The 19,084-nt window shown below is 39.7% G+C and overlaps 2 protein-coding genes across 3 annotated transcripts in view; both read left to right on the top strand.

Moving 5' to 3' along the window:
• The window catches only part of cip2a (cellular inhibitor of PP2A), a 20,915-nt gene extending 6,185 nt beyond the window's left edge, over positions 1 to 14,730 (top strand). For both annotated transcript variants that reach the window (XM_046043683.1, XM_046043678.1), the window contains exons 9-22: positions 295 to 370; positions 2,117 to 2,356; positions 3,355 to 3,517; positions 3,621 to 3,768; positions 5,295 to 5,394; positions 5,743 to 5,861; positions 6,563 to 6,743; positions 7,655 to 7,729; positions 8,342 to 8,452; positions 8,974 to 9,170; positions 10,117 to 10,230; positions 10,348 to 10,430; positions 12,560 to 12,699; positions 14,301 to 14,730. In XM_046043683.1, coding sequence (XP_045899639.1) covers positions 295 to 370; positions 2,117 to 2,356; positions 3,355 to 3,517; positions 3,621 to 3,768; positions 5,295 to 5,394; positions 5,743 to 5,861; positions 6,563 to 6,743; positions 7,655 to 7,729; positions 8,342 to 8,452; positions 8,974 to 9,170; positions 10,117 to 10,230; positions 10,348 to 10,430; positions 12,560 to 12,699; positions 14,301 to 14,447 — 1,894 coding nt within the window. In that variant the 3' untranslated portion in view covers positions 14,448 to 14,730. The remainder of the gene's footprint in view (positions 1 to 294; positions 371 to 2,116; positions 2,357 to 3,354; positions 3,518 to 3,620; positions 3,769 to 5,294; positions 5,395 to 5,742; positions 5,862 to 6,562; positions 6,744 to 7,654; positions 7,730 to 8,341; positions 8,453 to 8,973; positions 9,171 to 10,116; positions 10,231 to 10,347; positions 10,431 to 12,559; positions 12,700 to 14,300) is intronic.
• Positions 14,731 to 16,344: 1,614 nt separating this feature from the next.
• The window catches only part of chrnd (cholinergic receptor, nicotinic, delta (muscle)), a 12,536-nt gene continuing 9,796 nt past the window's right edge, over positions 16,345 to 19,084 (top strand). Inside the window, exons 1-2 of the mRNA XM_046044007.1 lie at positions 16,345 to 16,724; positions 18,521 to 18,666. Of these exons, the coding sequence (XP_045899963.1) occupies positions 16,460 to 16,724; positions 18,521 to 18,666 (411 nt within the window). The 5' untranslated portion in view covers positions 16,345 to 16,459. The remainder of the gene's footprint in view (positions 16,725 to 18,520; positions 18,667 to 19,084) is intronic.

Here is a 19,084-nt window from a genome sequence, read left to right as displayed (position 1 = left end):
ATCCCCTCTGTTTCTATTTTTTTTTTTCTCAGCTCTTTGACGCAAAGAATATCCACCAGACTTTCCAGCTAGTGTTCAACATCATCGTGAACGGCGACGGTACTCTGACAAGAAAGTACTCTGTTGACCTTTTGGTTGACTTGTTGAAAAACCCAAAGATAGCCGATAACCTCACAAGGTACATCACACACACGAACAGCCACATCTCACGCTGAGTTTAACCTCAGAGTTTGATTCAAGGCTTTGTTCACCAGACAGTGAATTCAAGTTGAAAACCATTTTTCCATTTTTAAGGTATCAGCACTTCTCAGCATGTGTGTCTCAAGTTTTAGGACTGCTGCAATCAAAAGACCCGGACTCTGCCGCAAAGGTGAGATGAGAGAATCCTGGAAACATCTATACATTAGGGCCGGGGCGATTTGTTGATGTAATCGATTACTTAAGTACGTCGACTCGCATTACGTGCGTCGAAGTGTCGCTGCATCCGGTTTTGGCAGGGATGACAAGCTCCACCTACAAGACCGCGCTTTCGGCCGTCGAAAGTTTGGGAGTATTTTAGACAGACACTCAACAACGTGCTGCTCTGTGAGCTTTCTGTGAATTGGAAATAGCTTCACAGCCGCACAACTGCTGTCCACGAATACGTGAGGCAGCATGAACACGTGAAGCAAAAGTAACAGTGCAGACAACAATAACAGTACAGTCTGTGAATCGTTTCAGTTGTTTTCTTTGCCCCACACTGATGCAGAAATACATTTGATTATCATACTGCATTACTCAATATTGAAATAAATCCATGTCAGAAACATTTAAAGTTTTAAGTAAAGTAGCCTAATTAATATCTGTTTATTGTTATTATCACAACACATCAGTGACGTGGAAATTTGCTGGGATATGCTGCTGTCATTATTCTAATGTGCATCATCCGTATGATTGAATAAAATTATTTATTAGACAGGGTTTTGATCTTTATTTTGGATAAATTGGTATGTTAATCAAGCAATAGGCAACTTTTTTTTTTTCTTCTTGAGAATACATAAAATTAGTCAATTAAAAAAATGACAGTTATGTACTAGGGCTGCACAATGAATCTAATCGCAATTGCAAATCGTCTTCTCTGTGTGCGCTGCAGTCTGCTCATTATCTCCATCCGCCTCTCACATTTGCCGCTGTAAGTAGATAAGCCTACGTGCAATGTGAGAAATAATTTATGAGCAGTCTGCCAGTAACTTTTAAGACAACAACCTACAGTAAACCCCCTGCCTGCTCCCCCGCTAATCGTTCAAAACATATTCGGACGCGCCACCGGAGCACCGAGAGAAATGCCGGGCACTCTTATGACAGAGAGACGTCGGCAGCAGCTGAAGCAGTAAGACGGAAGAAAACTGAGAGAAGATAAAGAAGGTTTGAGTTGAGAAGTTTGTGAAACCTTTCACAGAGCCAATGTGCTTGTCAGTCAGCTAGTCAATCACAGCCTTGATGGGAGAGGACATTAAAAAACATTTGAAAATCATTAAATGTCGAACAGTATAATTATTGATAAGGCTGACCCCAAATAGTCAAAGATTGGATGAGAGCCATTAGATTATTATACTAACAGTATAGCCTACTATTAATTAAACATTATTTAATACACTCGTGCAGTTCCTTGATAATTAAGCAAGTAGACTCGTAGTACAATTTGTTCCATTATAATCGAATCAGAATTGCTAATCATAATATTGTTCCCAATAATCACACTATGACCTTTTCTCCAAATCGTCCAGCCCTATTATGTACGGCCCTATTACACATTAATCTGTCTATCTTTATATAACTTTCAGACTGCATAAATAGGCTTTACCCTCAAGGACGCCTTGTAAAAGAGATTGTTAACATCAGTAAAGCTGATAACTGTAAAATGACCTGTAGTGCAGGTAAAGGGCAGAAGAAGAAAGCAAAGAATGTAAACTACTGAAAATAGAATTATCAGTATTACAGCTACAACTAAAAATTATTTTCATTGTTTATTTACCTACCAAATAGTGATAATTTAGCTTTTGGTCTTTAATGATGTCAGAAAATATTTAGAAATCCTCATTGCAGTTTCACCTTGGTCTGTGCGTGTTGTTTCCAGGTGTTAGAGCTCCTCCTGGCCATGTGCAGTGTCTCCGGTCTGTGTTCGCTGCTGTGCGAGGTGGTTTTCAAACCGGCTGGACCCAAACTCAGGGCTGCAGGCCGCAGGCAGGGGGCCGGACTAGAAGGTGGACGCAAAGCTGAGTCCGGGCTTGCCCTTGTGCAGTGGCTGAGCTCCCCTGTGGAGGGAGCTGAGTCCTGCTCGCTCCAGGCCCTGCAGCTGCTGAGTGAGCTGCTCGAGGTACGGCATCCCTCAAGGGACACACAAGGCACTGACAGATTTGTCACGTGTAGAAGTTTGACAATAAGATTGTAAGTTTAAGACCAGGTTCATCTATGAGTCCTGCTAAGTGAGATTAGATTGATTCAGTCTGAATCAGTTAGTTACATTTAAATAGTCTCTCGGCCACGATACTTGTCATTTCAACTATAAAACCTGCAGCAGTTTTCAGCGCAGCACTGAATTATAGCCAAACCTGTTATATTAAAACACAAGCATGAACCCAAATTAGGATTGAGTAGACTGTATTTAATGTGTTACATTTAATGTATAAAGTCACTTTATTATAGTTAAGAGCTGCACCTCTTAAAAGTAGAGCTGATTAGCACGATTAAAAAAATAAAAATATCTATTATTTTGACTGATATTGCAATAGCAATGTTTTTTGTTTATTGGCGTCTTAATTGTCACCAGGACTTCCCTTGTTTGTATATTTAAAGCTTATTTTGAAGAATATAATTTTTTTTCTGCATCAACACAGAGGTCAAATTTCTGAAATGGTTAATGTTGCCTTAAGACAAGTAGCGAAACAAAATTGAAAACTGAAATGTCACAATTATGAATTTTATCAGTAAACATTGGTTTAAAAATCAAGTAAACAAGCCGCAGCTTTTCGATACTCAGTGGTACGGGCACATTTTGGGTAGCGCTAACAAACTAGTTTCGATTCCCATTCCTACTCTTTGTGTTGCCTTGTGGAAAACGTTTCCCTTCCCTCTTCTGGCTTGCTGCTTTTATTTTTGTACATTTCCCAAAACTAGATAGTCTCAAATCTAATCCCCTCTTTCCATAAGTGCCACTTTGTTTACAGTCGCTCTATGATCGTCTTGCGTGCAGTCCGTGTTTGACAGCATGACTTCGCTGTAGGTCTAATAGGTTTAGGTAAAGGTTGTAGCTGCTAACTTACTTCCTGCTGTCTCTTTTCCCCTCCATGTGTCCTCTCCTCTCTCTCCATCCAGGAGGCGTTGGGAGCAGAGAGTGTATCTGAATGTGTGCTGAGCTTCATAGAAATGTTGCTTCCGGTCCTGTTAGGGCTGCTGAAGGGCCTCGATCCTGCGCAGGGAGACGCTCACCTCAGGAAACAGTGCCACCGCATCACACATGTCACCAGTCTGCTGCTCAATATCCTCACTTATCAATACCCTCATCAATACCTCACTGTGCCTGTCTGCTGTTTGTGTGTATTTGTTTGTTTCTGTTTGTTTTGAAGCCTTAACTCCTCCACTCCTGTGTGCCGAGGACTCCACCAGATCACTGGTGTCCCGTCAGGTGAGCGCTCAGCTCTGCCTCTCCCAGGTTGAGTCCCTCCTCTCCTGTTGTCATAGCAACAGCCCTCTCACCTGCCTCCCTCCTGGATCTGACAGCGACCTCAGGTGAGTGAATGCTGTGGTTCTGATCGCCAGGTTTGCTGTAGCTGCCCGTAACTGCTCAGGCATTTTAAGTTGCATGTGTTTAGAGCTTGAAGCCTTTTAATGAATTGGCTCCATCGATCAGTGATCCATGTTGGGATCACAGTTTCATATAGTAAAGTGTTTGGATGAGTTACTTTTAAAGCTGATGTAAAATACACAGCAAATAAAATCGATTAAGGTATGTTTATATTGTAATGTTTGCTTGTTAGAGGCAAATTGACAGTGATTGGATGAGTATACTCATATTAATTTGTCTGCCAATTTGATTAATTCAAATTTGTTGGTTAATCAATCAGTTTAATGATGAACATTTTCTAGTTCCTTGATATAGTTTTAAAGGGGTTCATGGTGTGTCGAGCCATCAGAGCAGTTGTTGTCTGTGTGGTTTCTGCTTTTGCTGATAAGTTTGTAGACTTCCTCAGAGCATGAGGAACAGCAGGTTCCTTATTAAACTAACTTTCAAGGTTTTGCTTGAAAAACACATTTGCAGTCCTGAGCTGCCCTCGTTACTTTGCAGATAAAGAGTTTTAAAACTTTTAATGAGCATATAAAATACAATGCTGCCCAACAGCATTTAAATTAAAAACTTAGCTCTACTGCAGCAGCTCCGGCATTAAAATGCTGCTTACGTGTTGCAATGCCCTCCGACTATTATGATCAGCCCAAAAGGACGCATGCCACTCCATTGCTGTGTGACCTCCAATGGCTACACATGGCCTCCAGAATCAGATTCAAGTCACTAATGCTGCATACAGAGTGACTACTGGGACTGCACCCATCTTACGTTCCTTCTCGGCCTCTACGCTCGTCCAACGAACGCCGCCTGGCTCTGCCATCCCGAAACACAAAGCAATCCCAGTCCCGGCTGTTCTCATCTGTGACACCACGATGGTGGAACGAGCTCCCACACGCCATCAGAGCAGGGGCGTCCCTCTCAAATTTCAAGAAGCTCTTGAAAACTCATCTCTTCCGAGAACACTTCCTCTTATAAGACCTCTAACCTCAAACATGCACTTCCTGTGCTCTTCTATCCCCTACAATTATCTTGTATTGATTGCACTTGTTGTTAACTTCTTTTCCTAGGTATTTACCGCAATGATGCGTCATGTGCCATTAGCGCTTACTAGTCTTCACGGCTGCTTTTATTAATATGTATTATCAGTTGTAGATCTCGTAATGATCCGTGCTGTATTTGATGCTCTGTTAATGCTTGTATGTTGTTCCTCAAATGTAAGTCGCTTTGGATTAAAGCGTCTGCCAAATGAGAAAATGTATTTTCTCAGTAATAATAATCCTGTTGTATAATAAAGTATAAAAGTATTCGTGGAGGCAAAAGGAGCTCTGTCTACTTTGAATGCAGGACCTTTGTTTGTAATGAAGTATTTGCAGTGATATTGCTACTTTTACTTAAGTAAAATACCTGAATACTTCCTCCACCACTGCAGCTTTAATACAAAACCATTAAAGTTGTGTGTTTTCTGTATCAGTCAGGTGTGTGCAGAAGCTCTGCTGAGGACTCTGGAGTTAATGAGCAAACTGAGGCAACAGGTGAAGGACATGGAGACCAGCTTCTACAGGATGTTACAGGTACACACACAGCCTGATGTCACTATCTTTGAGGGGACCCGTCATTGAGAGATTGCCTTCCCTTTAACCTTTACCCCTGAACCTTAACCATTACAACTAAAGTGCGATTCATACTTCTGCGTTGAATCGACACAAGTAGAAATGCATAGCTACGTATAAATCAAGCTTAACCCTAACACCAAGTCTTAACCTTTAATGAGCCCTTTAAACATGTGGGGTCCAGCATTTTGTCCCCACAAAGGTGTCGGACCCACAAGTATAGTGAGCTCCTGGTTTTTCACATACTCATCACCTCTTTGCTACACTCTGCTTCATCATCTGCTTTCGTTTCTGTTGTTCGCTTTCCAGGACCAGAGGATCGTGACTCCGCTCTCTCTGGCCCTGACGTCCCACCACAGAGAGCGTGTTCAGACTGGACTCGCTCTTTTGTTTGAAGCCACACCCCTGCCAGACTTCCCCTCACTGGTGTGAGTCACTCTGTGAAAATCATCATTTCAAAGGTTCCTCTGCTAGAAGTGACTTGCTGTTATCAGAACCCCACAGCTGCCAATCATGTCAAGTCTGACTCATTTGGTTTATAATTCATCTCCCAAACCAACAATTTTTAAACAACACATTTGGTTTAAAATATTTTACAACCTGGGTCATATTTTCATAGTTTTATGCTGATAGGATTTATGAAGATATTTAGCTTACCAACGTAAATACTGATATCTGGGGACACAGTGTGTTTTGGGGAACTGGCTTTGTAGGGAGGGGGTGGTATTTTTCAGTTGAGTACTTTTATAAATCTAGCTGTCTCTTCCTAGTTTCTCCAACTTGCCAATCTTAGCTTTAAGTCTTAAAATATATCTATTGTAAATCCATATTCTTCAAAAGTGAAAATAGTCATTTAGCTTAGTTTTCATTTTAAAATAAGTTGTTTCGATAAAGTTGTACATCCGTGGTTTTTATTTACGGCTTGTTGTAGCATCTGTTCACTTGTTTATATTTGAACTCAAGATTGAAGTCAGGACCAATACTGGATCATCCAACTGAAAACAGCAATTCATAGAAATGTCTTAATGTCTACTGGTGTTGAAATGGATTTATGTGAATACAAAGTAGTCCTCAGTTTCCCACTCTGCTGTTGTTCATGCCATTAATCAAACTTTCAATATTTCTAAAGTTTGGGAGAAAGTATCGCCGCCAACAACGCCTATCGCCAGAGGGAGGCTGAGCTGTCCGTCAAACGTGTTGCGGTGCAGGAAGTCCCGCTCTCCAGGATGAACACCAGCGTCCTGGACTCTTCCAGTGGTTCCAGCAGGAGTGTGCACAGTCTGGTTGAAAAGATACAGAATGGCTTAGAGGTAGAGTATGGTGTGTTGAGGAAAAAGGATGCACTGATATTGGAAAGTTATATTGCTGAGATTGGTGCTTATATTCATAATTTTCACATTTTAGAATTTACTGTCCGCATGATCAAAGCAGTCTTACGGGAATATGTTTTCTGTTTTGACTTTTTGTTGGTATTTTAGGTCATTGGGTCGTTGGACCTATTGGCACTTCGGACCATTTTGTGTAAATGCATCATTTTAAATGCCTACATTGTTAAAATTTGGTATTTATGCTTTCACAATTAAGAGTTAAATAGTGCAGCGTAGTGCAGACTTGCCTTAGAGCGACGACTAGTGTTCACCATGCTGAATAACACTGTGGTCATTAATCACTGAAGCGAGTTCAACCAACCTCGCACATCTATTCTCAACTTTTATTTTGACTTTTGTAGTGGACCATAATGTGTTTTTCGTGACTTTTGTAGATTCACAGTGATCTTACAGTCAGATATGTCAGCATGTAGTTTAATTCTGTAGACACGTCGCCAAGTGGGTCTAAACCTCTTAGGGGATTGCAAGATAATTCAAAGTCACAAGATCATAAGCTTCAACGCCCTAAAAAGTTTTCCCATAAAACATCCTGAGAGGACAAAATTACTCTTTGATTAACAGCTCAACAGCTTTAGGCATATGCATCCAGCATCAAGGGGTCACAAATAGACTATAATAACTTTGTTTTTAGGCATCACAAGCTAAAAAGTTTGGGAACAACTGTCTAGCTGGTTAACAGTTGTAAAGCTGTAGAACATTTCACTCTTTTCAATTAAAGAAAAACTTTTAAATCTTCTTGGTGCCAAACAGCCTGGTGAAAACATTAAAATGAACCGTTTCATGTGCTTTCAGCTGTATTTGAGTGTGTGAAAGTGTCTTTTTGTTGTTTGTAGCTGCAGGAACAGGCGAAGGACTCGCACGTCTCTGAGATCATCGACATTTATGAACAGAAGCTCTCTGCATTTGCGGTGAGTGCGTTTGTCAGACGAAAGAGGAGAATTTACTGCTAGACGTTAACTTGGCAGCTGACCTGATGATTATTTGATCTTTTTTTAAATTTGACTTATATTGCTGTTTTTAAAACAGGGGAAGTGACTGAAGGAACGTTTCCTGCTTTGTTTCTTAAACCTTACAATAAATCCTGCTTTTTATCAAAGGCTCCTGTTTAAGTGTAATATTGTATTGAACATTTTTGTCCTATTTTTTTATACATGGGGCAACAAAATATTACATGAATAAGAAATTACTAATAAGATAAATCAATCTCTTATAACATCAAAGCAAAACTGCTGCCTCAAAAATGACCATAGACATTGAATCAATTCCTTTTTGACACAATAAGAACTGAACATTGTAGGATTCACAAAGATAAGATCACATGAAATCACATTAGATCGTTAAAGGTTGTCTGTGTTTTTAATAATTTTCCACTTTTCCTGTTTGACTAGTAAACTGTATTTACAAATTGAGATAACTGGAATCTATAATTATGACGAAAGTGGATGATTCAGTTTACTTTGTAAAATGATGCTTGGCTCAGTATTTTTGAAGACTAGCGTGTCTTTGTGTCTCCCCGTCAGTCTAAAGAGAGTCGACTGCAGGACCTGTTGGAGGCAAAGGCTCTGGCTCTTTCTCAGGCCGACCGTCTCATCGCTCAGTATCGCTTCCAAAGAGCTCAAGCAGAGGCCGAGGTAACATTCACACACTTCCACCAGTGCATTTCACACAGAGTGGGACAGGAATAAGGCTAAACAATTAGCTGATTAATCACATTGACAGAAAAATGTATTAATCAGTCATTTGAGTCGCTTATCAAGCAACAATGCCAAACATTTACGGTTACCTACCCCCTTAAACCTGCCACTTATTTCAGTTTTATGTCTCTGTAAACTGAATATCTTTCGGTTTTTGACTGACAAAGCAAGACATCGATAATGAAAATTATTAGTCGCAGCCCCAACTGTAATTATAGACTTAATTTAGGTTATATCACAATGTTATTTAAATTATGTTCACATTAAATAAAGAATTCATGATTTGATTATATGTGATTTGTGAAGCTGAGCTTTAAACAAACTTAGCCATCCGGATGCTCAGAAGGATCATTAGTAGTATGACGGTGCTGATGGAGTTCAGGCAGTCTCACCATCCACAGCCTAAATATCCCACTGCCGATCTTTATTTATCCGCTCTGCGTTTCTTTTGTGTGCAGGCCTGTAAGCTGGGCTGCCTGCTGAAGGAGGCGGAGCGTCGGCGGGAGGATCTGCAGGGCGAGCTGAGCAGCCAGGTGCTGGAGGTGGAGCGCTCCAAGGCCGACATGGAGGAGCTGCTGCAGCACAACGCCAGGCTGCAGCAGGACTCGGAGGAACACCAGGCCCTGAAAGGGGCTTACAACGCCCTGCTCAACAGGTCAGAGGCAGACAGGCCCGTTGGATAGAAGAAACACCACAGATTCATTTAAATTGTATCTGAAGGTCTCAAAAAACATTGAGTTCAGCTACTGCAAACCACAGTAGCTAGAAAGCTCATGTCATAATGGGCAAATGTTGATGTTAGAAAAACTAAAATTAACTTTAATTCAGTTAATCCTTCTATGAATTGTCTGCCATATCTGAGTCACGTTAATTGATATACAGTAAGTAGGGATTACTGAATGCAGCTGGGAAGTACTGACACAACTGTGACATATATGTCAATACATTACACCTACAAATAATTGTAGGGCTTTTTGTCCTTTACTGGGTTTCTGTCATTCTGTGAAAAAATTATTGAACTCAAACCCTGAAATTAGGCAGCCTGCAGGTTTAGATCTAACACATTAGTAATCCAACCGATTATTCTGTTTAAAAAAGCGATGTGTTACATGCCTGATCCAACATTTCTGCCAGGGTTTATGAGTAACAGTAGATAGATGTTGGCGTCTACCAGCCAGTAGCTTCTCTTGTTGATCAAAACAAAGTAAAAGCTTTGTTATTTCTTCATGTGTTCTTAACTCTTAAGACCATCGAAGAAGAATCAAACAAACAGTTCATCTTATTTAGATAAAGTTAATAATACTCAGATCATTTGGACTCTCTAGTCACCAGAGTCTGTAACCTCAGGTAACTAAAGCGTCAGTGTAAATGTCTGACTTTGGCGACTTTAAGCAGTTTTTAAGAGACTTTTTTTTTACAAAAATACCATCAGAATCCTAAAGACTTTTTTATCACATATTAAATCTACACCTGAGGACCTAAATACCAAAATGAATATAATATAGCGGTTCAGACCAAAGGAGGGAAGGCAGCCTGAAGGCTTCAGGTTTGCTGGATGTGTAGTAGTTTTCAGGTGTGTAACGGGTTGTTTTTCTGTGCAGGTTCAATGAGAGCGAGCGGCTGCTGAAGGAGCTGCAGGCGGCTCACATCTCGCTCACCAAACAGAACGACAGTCTGAGGAAGAACCACGAAGCGCTGCAGCTGCAGCACGAAAAGTAATGCACACACACATCATTTAGCAGTGCTGTTTATATAAATACAGCAAACGTTTCACACACCGCGCAGGTCCAGGTGGCAGCGGCCTCTCCAAATTCTGTCTCTGTCTTTCTCAGGATGGCGTCGGCGTTGGAAGAGAGAGAGGAAGAGATCAGGTCCCTCCAAACAGACCTGCAGCAGAAGAACAGTGACATCGCAGGTTGGTCAGACATCAACATCAGTCAGCTTAAATAAGTCTTTGAGCTGCTGGCATTCGTTTAGTGTGTCCTATTGCTGAAATTGCATGAATGATTTCAAATTTGCTTCAAACTAACGTGTGTTTAAAGCACCGGCTTCCTGGATTTTGAACATTTCTCACTTTGGCCCCATCGGGCACAGGGTTGAACGATTTATGGTGAAAAATTATTACTTTAAGGAATCTATCACTCTTTCCAGGATTCCTGGGATGAATTTTAATTTAACCACAGAGCTGCAGGTTAATGAATCCTATAAAGATGCTTATTTCTAACATAATCAGTAGTTTATTTCAGGAGGCAGTAGACTACACAGTTTAGCCATGTTTCCATCCAATTGTCATGCGAATTTTAAGCGTCGCAAAAAAGAAAAAAGAAATAAATATGTGTGTTTCCATCAGCTGGTTTGTCGAATAAACCAGGCTACAGTAAGAGTAGTTACGTCAGTAGTTGACGTTACACATGGCTATAAATAAACAAGACGTCTGGTTTCCAAACCAGAAACAAAACCAGTCGCATGAACCTGTTGGCCATCGATCTTAGAAAAATGGAGAGAGGTTCTCAGAAATCAAGTTTCAAGCGGGCAAATTCCTACCAGCCATGTCTTCACACGTTATGGGAATATCTGGTGTTATGCCGAGTTGATGATCTGAAAAGGACCTTTAAGAGGTGAATGCATAATTCAGCATAACAGATGATGAAGGCTACCTGCCCAGATTTGCATCCATCTCTTTTCTCAGCACAAATGAGCGTCACCAGCTGCGAGGTGCATGTATTTCTCGGCAGGCAGGCAGAACTCCGCACAATGCGCATTAAAAAACGTTGGTGGAAACACGGCTATTGTCAGATTTTCTGCTGAAAATAAAAATGTCCCGACAGCTCTGACGGAGCTTAGGGCCCCATCCACACTACTCCGTTTTAGTTTAGAAAGAGCGAATTAAAACGAATACGATCTCCGTCCACGCCAGCCTTTTAGCTGTGTTTTGGAGTTGATCTCTGTCTATATTAAAACGACTGAAAACACACATCTATTGGCCGTTCAGGTACACGGGTCAGAGTAAACATGAAGCAGTTGGTCTATTCCGTAGTTACAGAAGATTTGGCAAAATAATAAATAAATACAGACAAAGAATCAGAGCAGGTTTTTTTGCATGCACCAATAATGAGCTGGGACTGTAACTGAATGTAACGTTGGAGTGTGGCGGAAAACAGAGTGGGAGTCGTCGCAAAGTAAACGCCGACTTGCACAGTACAAGTGTAGGCAGATACGTGTTATTTGCACTGTACAGAATATTTTAATAATATAAGACCCAATGAGAGAGCCAATGCGTGAGCGGCTGCGTCATCGTTTCCTCCGTCCTCCGTTTTGGGCCATCTTCACTAAAACGTCCTCCGGAGTTTTGAAACGCAAAACGGGGTCGGCAGCGTTTCCAAACTTCGTCTTCGTTATCGCCGTTGTAGTCTGGACGGGAAGTGCAAACGCAGCAAAAGGACTCTGTTTTAATTCGAAAACCCAGTAGTGTGGATGGGGCCTAGGAATCATCCCGAGGGCGGCTGCTGTTTTACAAATGAAACCTTGTTAGACTGGTAATCTGCGTGGGACGGCTAACCGATCTGGCGTTTAGAAAAACACAGAATGTTGATGACTGTTAGCGTCTGACTGACGCTGTCACCACGTCGGAAGAGCAATACTGTGAGATTACTGCAGCTTTTTAACAAACTCGAAGGAAATGATGCTGCAGACAAACAGAACAGTACGTTTCTACAGAACCCCAGATTACAGTTAGTGACGTGAACATTAACAGACTCAATCATGATAAAAGTTGCATATAAATGTACATTTTAATCTTTAATGAGTGCAAACTGAGGTCTGTGTATGTGCTCCCCAACCAATAATAATGACGACTTAATAACGACACAACAAGGTTGGTTTTTGTGGCAGCGAGGTTGTAATGTAGCTGTGTGGGGATGGTGTCTTTGTTTCAGTACACATGTGCACACAAATATACAGATTTTGGGGACAAACCTCAGTCAATCCCAGGAGCTCGTGCCCCGATGTTCAACCCTAATGTGCTTCAATAAATGTTCCTGTCAGGTCTGCGTGGTGAGCTGCGGGACGAGGTAAGGAAGGTGGAGGAAAAGGATCAAGAGAGGAGAGATCTGGAGGAGACGGTGGATGTTTTGAGGAAGGAACTTAACAAGACGGAGCAGGCCAGGAAGGATGCCAGCATCAAGGTAATGAAGAGTTTGTGTCTAGGTAGAAAAACACAAACGCCATCGGCATCCTGGACAGGTTTGTTTAGAGTCTGGTCACACCTCCACTTCATCTGACAGCTATCTGTCTACTTAGGGCAGAGGTTTTCAAAGTGGGAGTCGTGGCTCCAAATAGTTTGAGGGGAAGCTCAATGAAAGAAATAATTAGGGCTGTCAGCATTTACGCATTAATCGTGATGAGATTAAGGACCGATCATAAAGCGGTTGGTGTTAATCCCATGTGGCAAATACTCTTATTTTACACCGCCACTGGTGCTGTTACCAAAGAATCTTTGCAAAAAAGATCTTTGGCTGCTACTATTTTTGACAAGTCCTATACATTTTCATTGCGGGGGACTGTTGTTGCACGCATACATAGCCTGTAGGAAATGGAGAAAGCAGCCAAACTGAAACTCCTACTTGAAGCAAATGCTGTCTCATTGGTTTCAAATGAACTCAAAAATAATGAAGCTATGGAGAAATTTTGTTTCTTATGCACTTTATAATAATGTGTATACATTTTGTACATGCACTTTTGCTGTAGAATTTTTTGAAAGACTATATTTCTGAAGACAATGATTGTTTTACCTCAGTCTCTTTGCACATCTTTAGATATGAAATAATCAAATTAATCTAAAAAGTTCAGAAACTAACTTTCTTTGCATTAATTTGATTTCCAATCAAGACACACTGGTAAGAATTGCAGTCATTGTTAATACAGACTTTGATAAATGATGATGATGATGATGATGATAATAATAATAGAAATTAAAAATAATTTTTTTTCGTTTGACAACCCTAGAAATAATACATTAGTTATCAAAAGGAGATCACATAGAATAGCCTGAATGTGTGTGATTCGGTTAAAGAGAGTGTTCAGAGATACAGTAGTTTTGGGGAAGCAATGGACTCTGTCAGAGTCAGAAACTAATAAAGGCCTCAGGACAGACCTTTTGTTATGTATTTGGTGTAGTCTGAAGTCATGTCAAACAGCAATATTAGGTCATCTTGGCTCAACTGAGTGTCTGTGTGATGAATTAACAACATCGTGATCCCTTAGTTATCCAGGAATTGAGTGAAACTAAGGGTGTGAGGGGGTCGTCTTTTTCTTTGTCTGAGGGGAGGCCCACAGTCCCAGACTTTGAAAAACCACTGACACAGTGTGTTTGTTTTTTTTCCTGTAGTTGGCTTGATTTTGTTCTCTTTTCTAACAAACCGTTGTTTACTGAACTACAGCAACAGATGCAGGAGGAAACGCTCCAAAGTCTGAATAAATTCTGTCAATCATGGTTGGTTCAAAACTTTTCAAAAGTTTTCTTTGAAGCATTTGTTTAAGTTCAAGTGAAATGAATTCAGTCTTTATTGTCCTATGTGGGAAATGTGTAAAAAGGTATACACATAGCAGTAAAACTGTTTAGTGTTAACAAAGAGATTAAAAAACATAAAACCGGTAAATAAGTTTTTAAAAAGTTTTGGGTTGTTACTAAAAAGTGTCCTGTATTCATCACGTCGGGCATAAATAGTCAGGTAAATCATGCCTCGACGCAAAGCTGCAGAGAACTGAACCTTTTCCCGTTTTCCAGGCGTCGTCTCTGGAGCTGCAGAAGAGCCAGCTGGAGGTGAAGCTGAAGCAGAAAGAGGACGAGCTGAACAAACACTCTGCGATGATCTCCATGATCCACAGCCTCAGCAGCGGCAAGATGAAGAGCGACGTCAACCTGTCGCTCTGAGGACGCTCAGCGATTCTAGATTTTAAAAACACTTTATGGACTATGATCTTAATTTTTAAACGTATAGAACTTTTTTATAATTAAACACAATGAAATATACTAAACTAAACGTGTATTTTAAAGTGGAGGTCATGTTGAAGTCTTTGAGTGTCTTGTATGTGTCTGTGTTTGTAATGTTTAGTAAATAAATGATGGATCTGTATGTAAGTCCAAGTTAAATGTAAGTGTGTGTGCCCTCTATAGTCAGTCAGACCCTGTATAATACATTTTTGTTACATGCTGACTGGCCGCCCATTCTTGAAAATGCATGTATTATTTTATGTCACCTTCCCTAAAGTAGATCTGCTTGAGTCCGCAAACTCCCCATTGACACAATTTCGTCCAAATGAACAACATCAGAGAACAGGAGGATATAGAAACAATAAGGAAACTCCAACTATGAACTAAATTGTCATTCTTAGTTAAGTTCCTGATAAATATTTCGTGAAGAATCATATGAGGGTGACCTAATGTATCAGGAACACCCAGTGACGTCAAGTAAGATCATGATGCGCATTTTCTCTGGTGTCTTATTTCTTACAGTTGAAATGACAAACAAAACTTAAACTTTTCGTTTGAAATTCTTCCTACCTGCTGTGATGGCATTAAAAAACAGTTTAAACTCTAAAACGGAAATTGCAGCTTTCTGATCGGCGAGGCGACCAACAGACCAGATATCATGGAGTCTTAAGGTTATTATGTAAAGTCAGACTGAATTTGTTGTACAGATTGTGAGGCTGCTGTTTGTCAACAGTAAGAAAGTACTTTGTTAAACAGGAAAGATTAACATTTCTAGGTGAGGCAGCTGCCACCATGAGGATACACAGTTTGACTTCTTAAAACTGTGATCAAAATAACATAACTTAAAAAACCACAAGTGGACCACAATATAGGCAACCCTGCTCCTTGAGTTCTGCAGGATCACCGTCACCATCTGTCACTTGGATGTTTGGCCTTCAGTGTGCAGAATGGTGGATGTGCAGAGTTTACACATTCGTCTGCTGAAGGAGAAAGTTTCTTTGTGCTCAGTTTAACATCCGAGGACGTCCAACTATTATTTTGTGATTTGTTTGCAATGAATCGTGCAACTGAAGTGAAGTCTCCAGCGCACAGGCACTGGGAACTGACTTTTCAGTGATGTAGGACGCATCTTGCATTCAGCAGTTAAACTTTTAAAATGATCAATATTTGCATATTTACAGATTATTTTTCTTTATCATAATTGTTAAGTATTAAATCTAGGCACAGTCAGTCTACACCTTATTTTTTTGGTTAGAGAATATAATGTTTGATATTGTTTAATTTTTTGAAACAAACAATTAGTATTATTTAACCACTTTCATAACTGTATGGTCAATTGGTTGCTAAAAACTAAACTAATCCTGGATTTTCTTTCTTGGGGAAAAACACTAATTACTCAGATTCAGATTTATTTCGTCTAGACCACATATCATATAATGCAGACCAAACAAAACAAAACTGCAGTGCACAGGTAAACAACCAGAATAGATATTTTGTCATTTAAAGAGGCAGACCATCACTCAGAAAAGCACCTAGTTTACATACTGCTTAGTTAATCTGTCTGTAATATTAATAACGTTTTAAACACAGACGGATGGTTTGCAAAGTATTTTGGCAGTTACTTCTTTCTATTGTCAACCGTGTTTTTAGTGTTTAGGTTCTCCCTTTCTACATTAAGGCCACAAAAAATCAGTTAAATTGTGTCAGAGTTTAAAATTAGTCCAGGTGACTAGTTAATAGCTCAGTTTGGGGATGGTTGTTGGAGTGACTATTAACAAGAGTTATATTTAATATAAAAGTGTTTTCACTTTTAAAACCTAAAAACACTTGCTGTGGCTCAGTGGTTTAATGTCTTCTCTGTGGAAAAAATAACCCTGTAAGATGTGATTTTTTGTGAGATTGAACAGATTTTTTAGTGTAAATCTAAATCACAAGTTCAAATCTTTGATGTGATGTTATTTCTGTCTCTGACCCGCCGCCTGTCTCTCTGTTTCCCGTACAGAGTGGAGGTGGAGGCAGCCGGCTGTTCAGGCCTGTTCTGTGTGTTTTCTATTTTCTCTCCTCTGTGTTTCTGCAGCTGCTGCCTGTCACTCAGTCTCAGTCTTCTGGCAGAAGGTCGGTGGGTAAAAGGACGCCGGACTTCTCACCTCCAGTCAGCCATGAAGCTTCAGTGTGCCGCTTTGGGCGCCGTGTTCCTGCTCTTTCTGCTCTCATCTGGTGAGTTACTGGTTGTTTTAAATTTGACCTACAGATTGTTGTAAAAAGTATCCAAACTTTGAGTTCTCACGTTAAAAAAGGTTCAGCTGACGTGCATTTTTAAAAGCCCATAATGACTAATTTAGTATTAAAGCTGCAGATATTTGGTATCAGTTGTAAATATTCAGTTTTATGCTGAAACATAGATCTTCTGTAAAAAAACTCTCCATTAAATAGTTGTGTTTGCAGCTCATCTAAGTCAAACTATATAAAATTTATGGGGGTCATTGCCCTTGAAACAATTTATTAGTCAATGACAGAAAATTCATCTGTTACAATTTTGATAATCGATAAAACAAAAAATTATTTTTTAAAGGAAAAATGCCTAAAAAAATAAATCTGCTTTCAGCTTCTCAAATGTAATATAAATGGTTTACAGTAGGACAAAACAAGCTGTTTTCAGATGTCCGCCTGCGCTTTAGGAACTTTTCACCATTTCAACCTTTTTACACTTGAACTGTTTTATGACGTTTTAAAGACCAAAACATTAATAAGTTAATTGTGAAAACAATCGGATAATTGCATCGCTACTTTAGTCCTTTAAATGAAGAATAAGATAACAACCTCCGGCGTATCGGATCAGTGGACCCTGACTGGATTTCATAAAGTCAATACAAGTGAGAATAAAAACAAACCAACACGGCTGTGTGGTGAACTAGAAGTGTTACTCGCAGTGTAGATGGCTGGTGGAGTATTCTGAACCACAGAGCAGCTGCCATCAAACCCTGAAATATGACCGGCATGAAAGTATTCACACACACTCAGACACTGTTTTTATCCTCTGTGTGTGTGTGTGAGTGCCAATGAATGCTTTATTTACAGTATATTTTTACGCATAAACATGAACACATGATTTCAAGGTGAAAATTGGACTGAATGAAGAATGTTCTTTTACATTAAATCAGTTAAATCATTTAATATCTGCTTTCTTGGACACTTAAAATAAGATTTAGTTGTATTTCTTTCACTCGCTGTTGGCATGTACTGTATACAGTATATCATATGAGGAGGAATTGTACTTGAGTTAATGTACCTCGTTACTTAGTTTCCACCACTGATAAATGTAGAGTTACTTGTACTTTAATTTTTTTTTACTTTTACTTTTTTATACTCCTACTCCTATGATTTATTGTACTTTTTACTCCACTACATGTATTTAGTATGTGTTACTTTGCGAATGAAGATTTTATAAGCTTATAAACCATCCAACAATACAAATGAATAAAATGAGCTCGCCTACGGGCAGCTACAATATTAAAATGCATTACCAATAATAATAATCTAACATAATGCAGCAAAATAGGATCTGTTGTTACATTATTATATGTTATACTGACTGCTTTAACTTTTTACAACTTTCCCTGATAATACTTTTACATAAAGATTTTGAATGCAGGCGTTTTGCTTTTAACAGACTTTAAATTTTGGTATTGCAGTACTTCTTCCAATATTAACATTTATTGATTTGTGTTCTTGCTACATGCCCTGCACAAGTTGTGAACTGACATTGGAGGTGGACATTATGTACTGAGGAGGATGTATATAGCTGACCAAAAGGAGATATGGTGTGCGATAACACACACATTTTGCTGTATTGAGCTGGGGATTATTTGTAGTCTTAAACCTGCAAGCGTTTGCTGTGGTTCTAGGTGGGTTTTGTGGATTCATGACTCCAGTAGTTTATTGTGTCTAATTGAAAAAATATGTATGTTTTGTCGACTTAAATGTGAACTCACGTGTGTCAAAATGTGTGTCAGAGTGCTGGGGCAGGAACGAGGAGGAGCGTCTGATCAACTACCTGATTAAAGAGCGAGGATACAACAAAGAGCTGCGTCCAGTTAAGAGGCAGCAGGACGCCGTCGACGTTTATCTTGCGCTCACTCTCTCCAACCTCATCTCTCTGGTACAGACAGAGTGTGTGTGTGTGTGTTGTTTGGAAAAGGATCCTTTCTAAGGGAAGCTCAACATGCAGCCTACCTCTGATACTTTGTCCTGCAGAAACCAAAAAAAAATGCTTTTAATGTTTTTACTTTGAGTCACCACATATGTTTCTTTTTCTTTTTTTCTCTAAATAATCCTTTTAACTATCATGTAACATAGTCTCACCCAGGATTTAAAGGTGCATAAGATCAAACATAAGCATATGTAATTAAAAATAAATGCCCTCCACCTGCCTCCATCCTGAATAGTTTATAAGGTGGGTTTATGTTTGGAAACATTTTCAAAAAAAGACTCTTTTCAGTTTCAGAGTTGGAGATTATTCAAATGGTCAAAATCTGATTCAAAAATGAATCCAGGTTACAGAAAGAAAGTACAGATAA

The sequence above is a fragment of the Micropterus dolomieu genome, linkage group LG01 (assembly GCF_021292245.1).
Source record: "Micropterus dolomieu isolate WLL.071019.BEF.003 ecotype Adirondacks linkage group LG01, ASM2129224v1, whole genome shotgun sequence".
Classification (NCBI taxonomy): domain Eukaryota; kingdom Metazoa; phylum Chordata; class Actinopteri; order Centrarchiformes; family Centrarchidae; genus Micropterus; species Micropterus dolomieu.
Note: the sequence above shows the minus strand (reverse complement) of the source record. Positions and strands in the feature narration are given on the sequence as shown.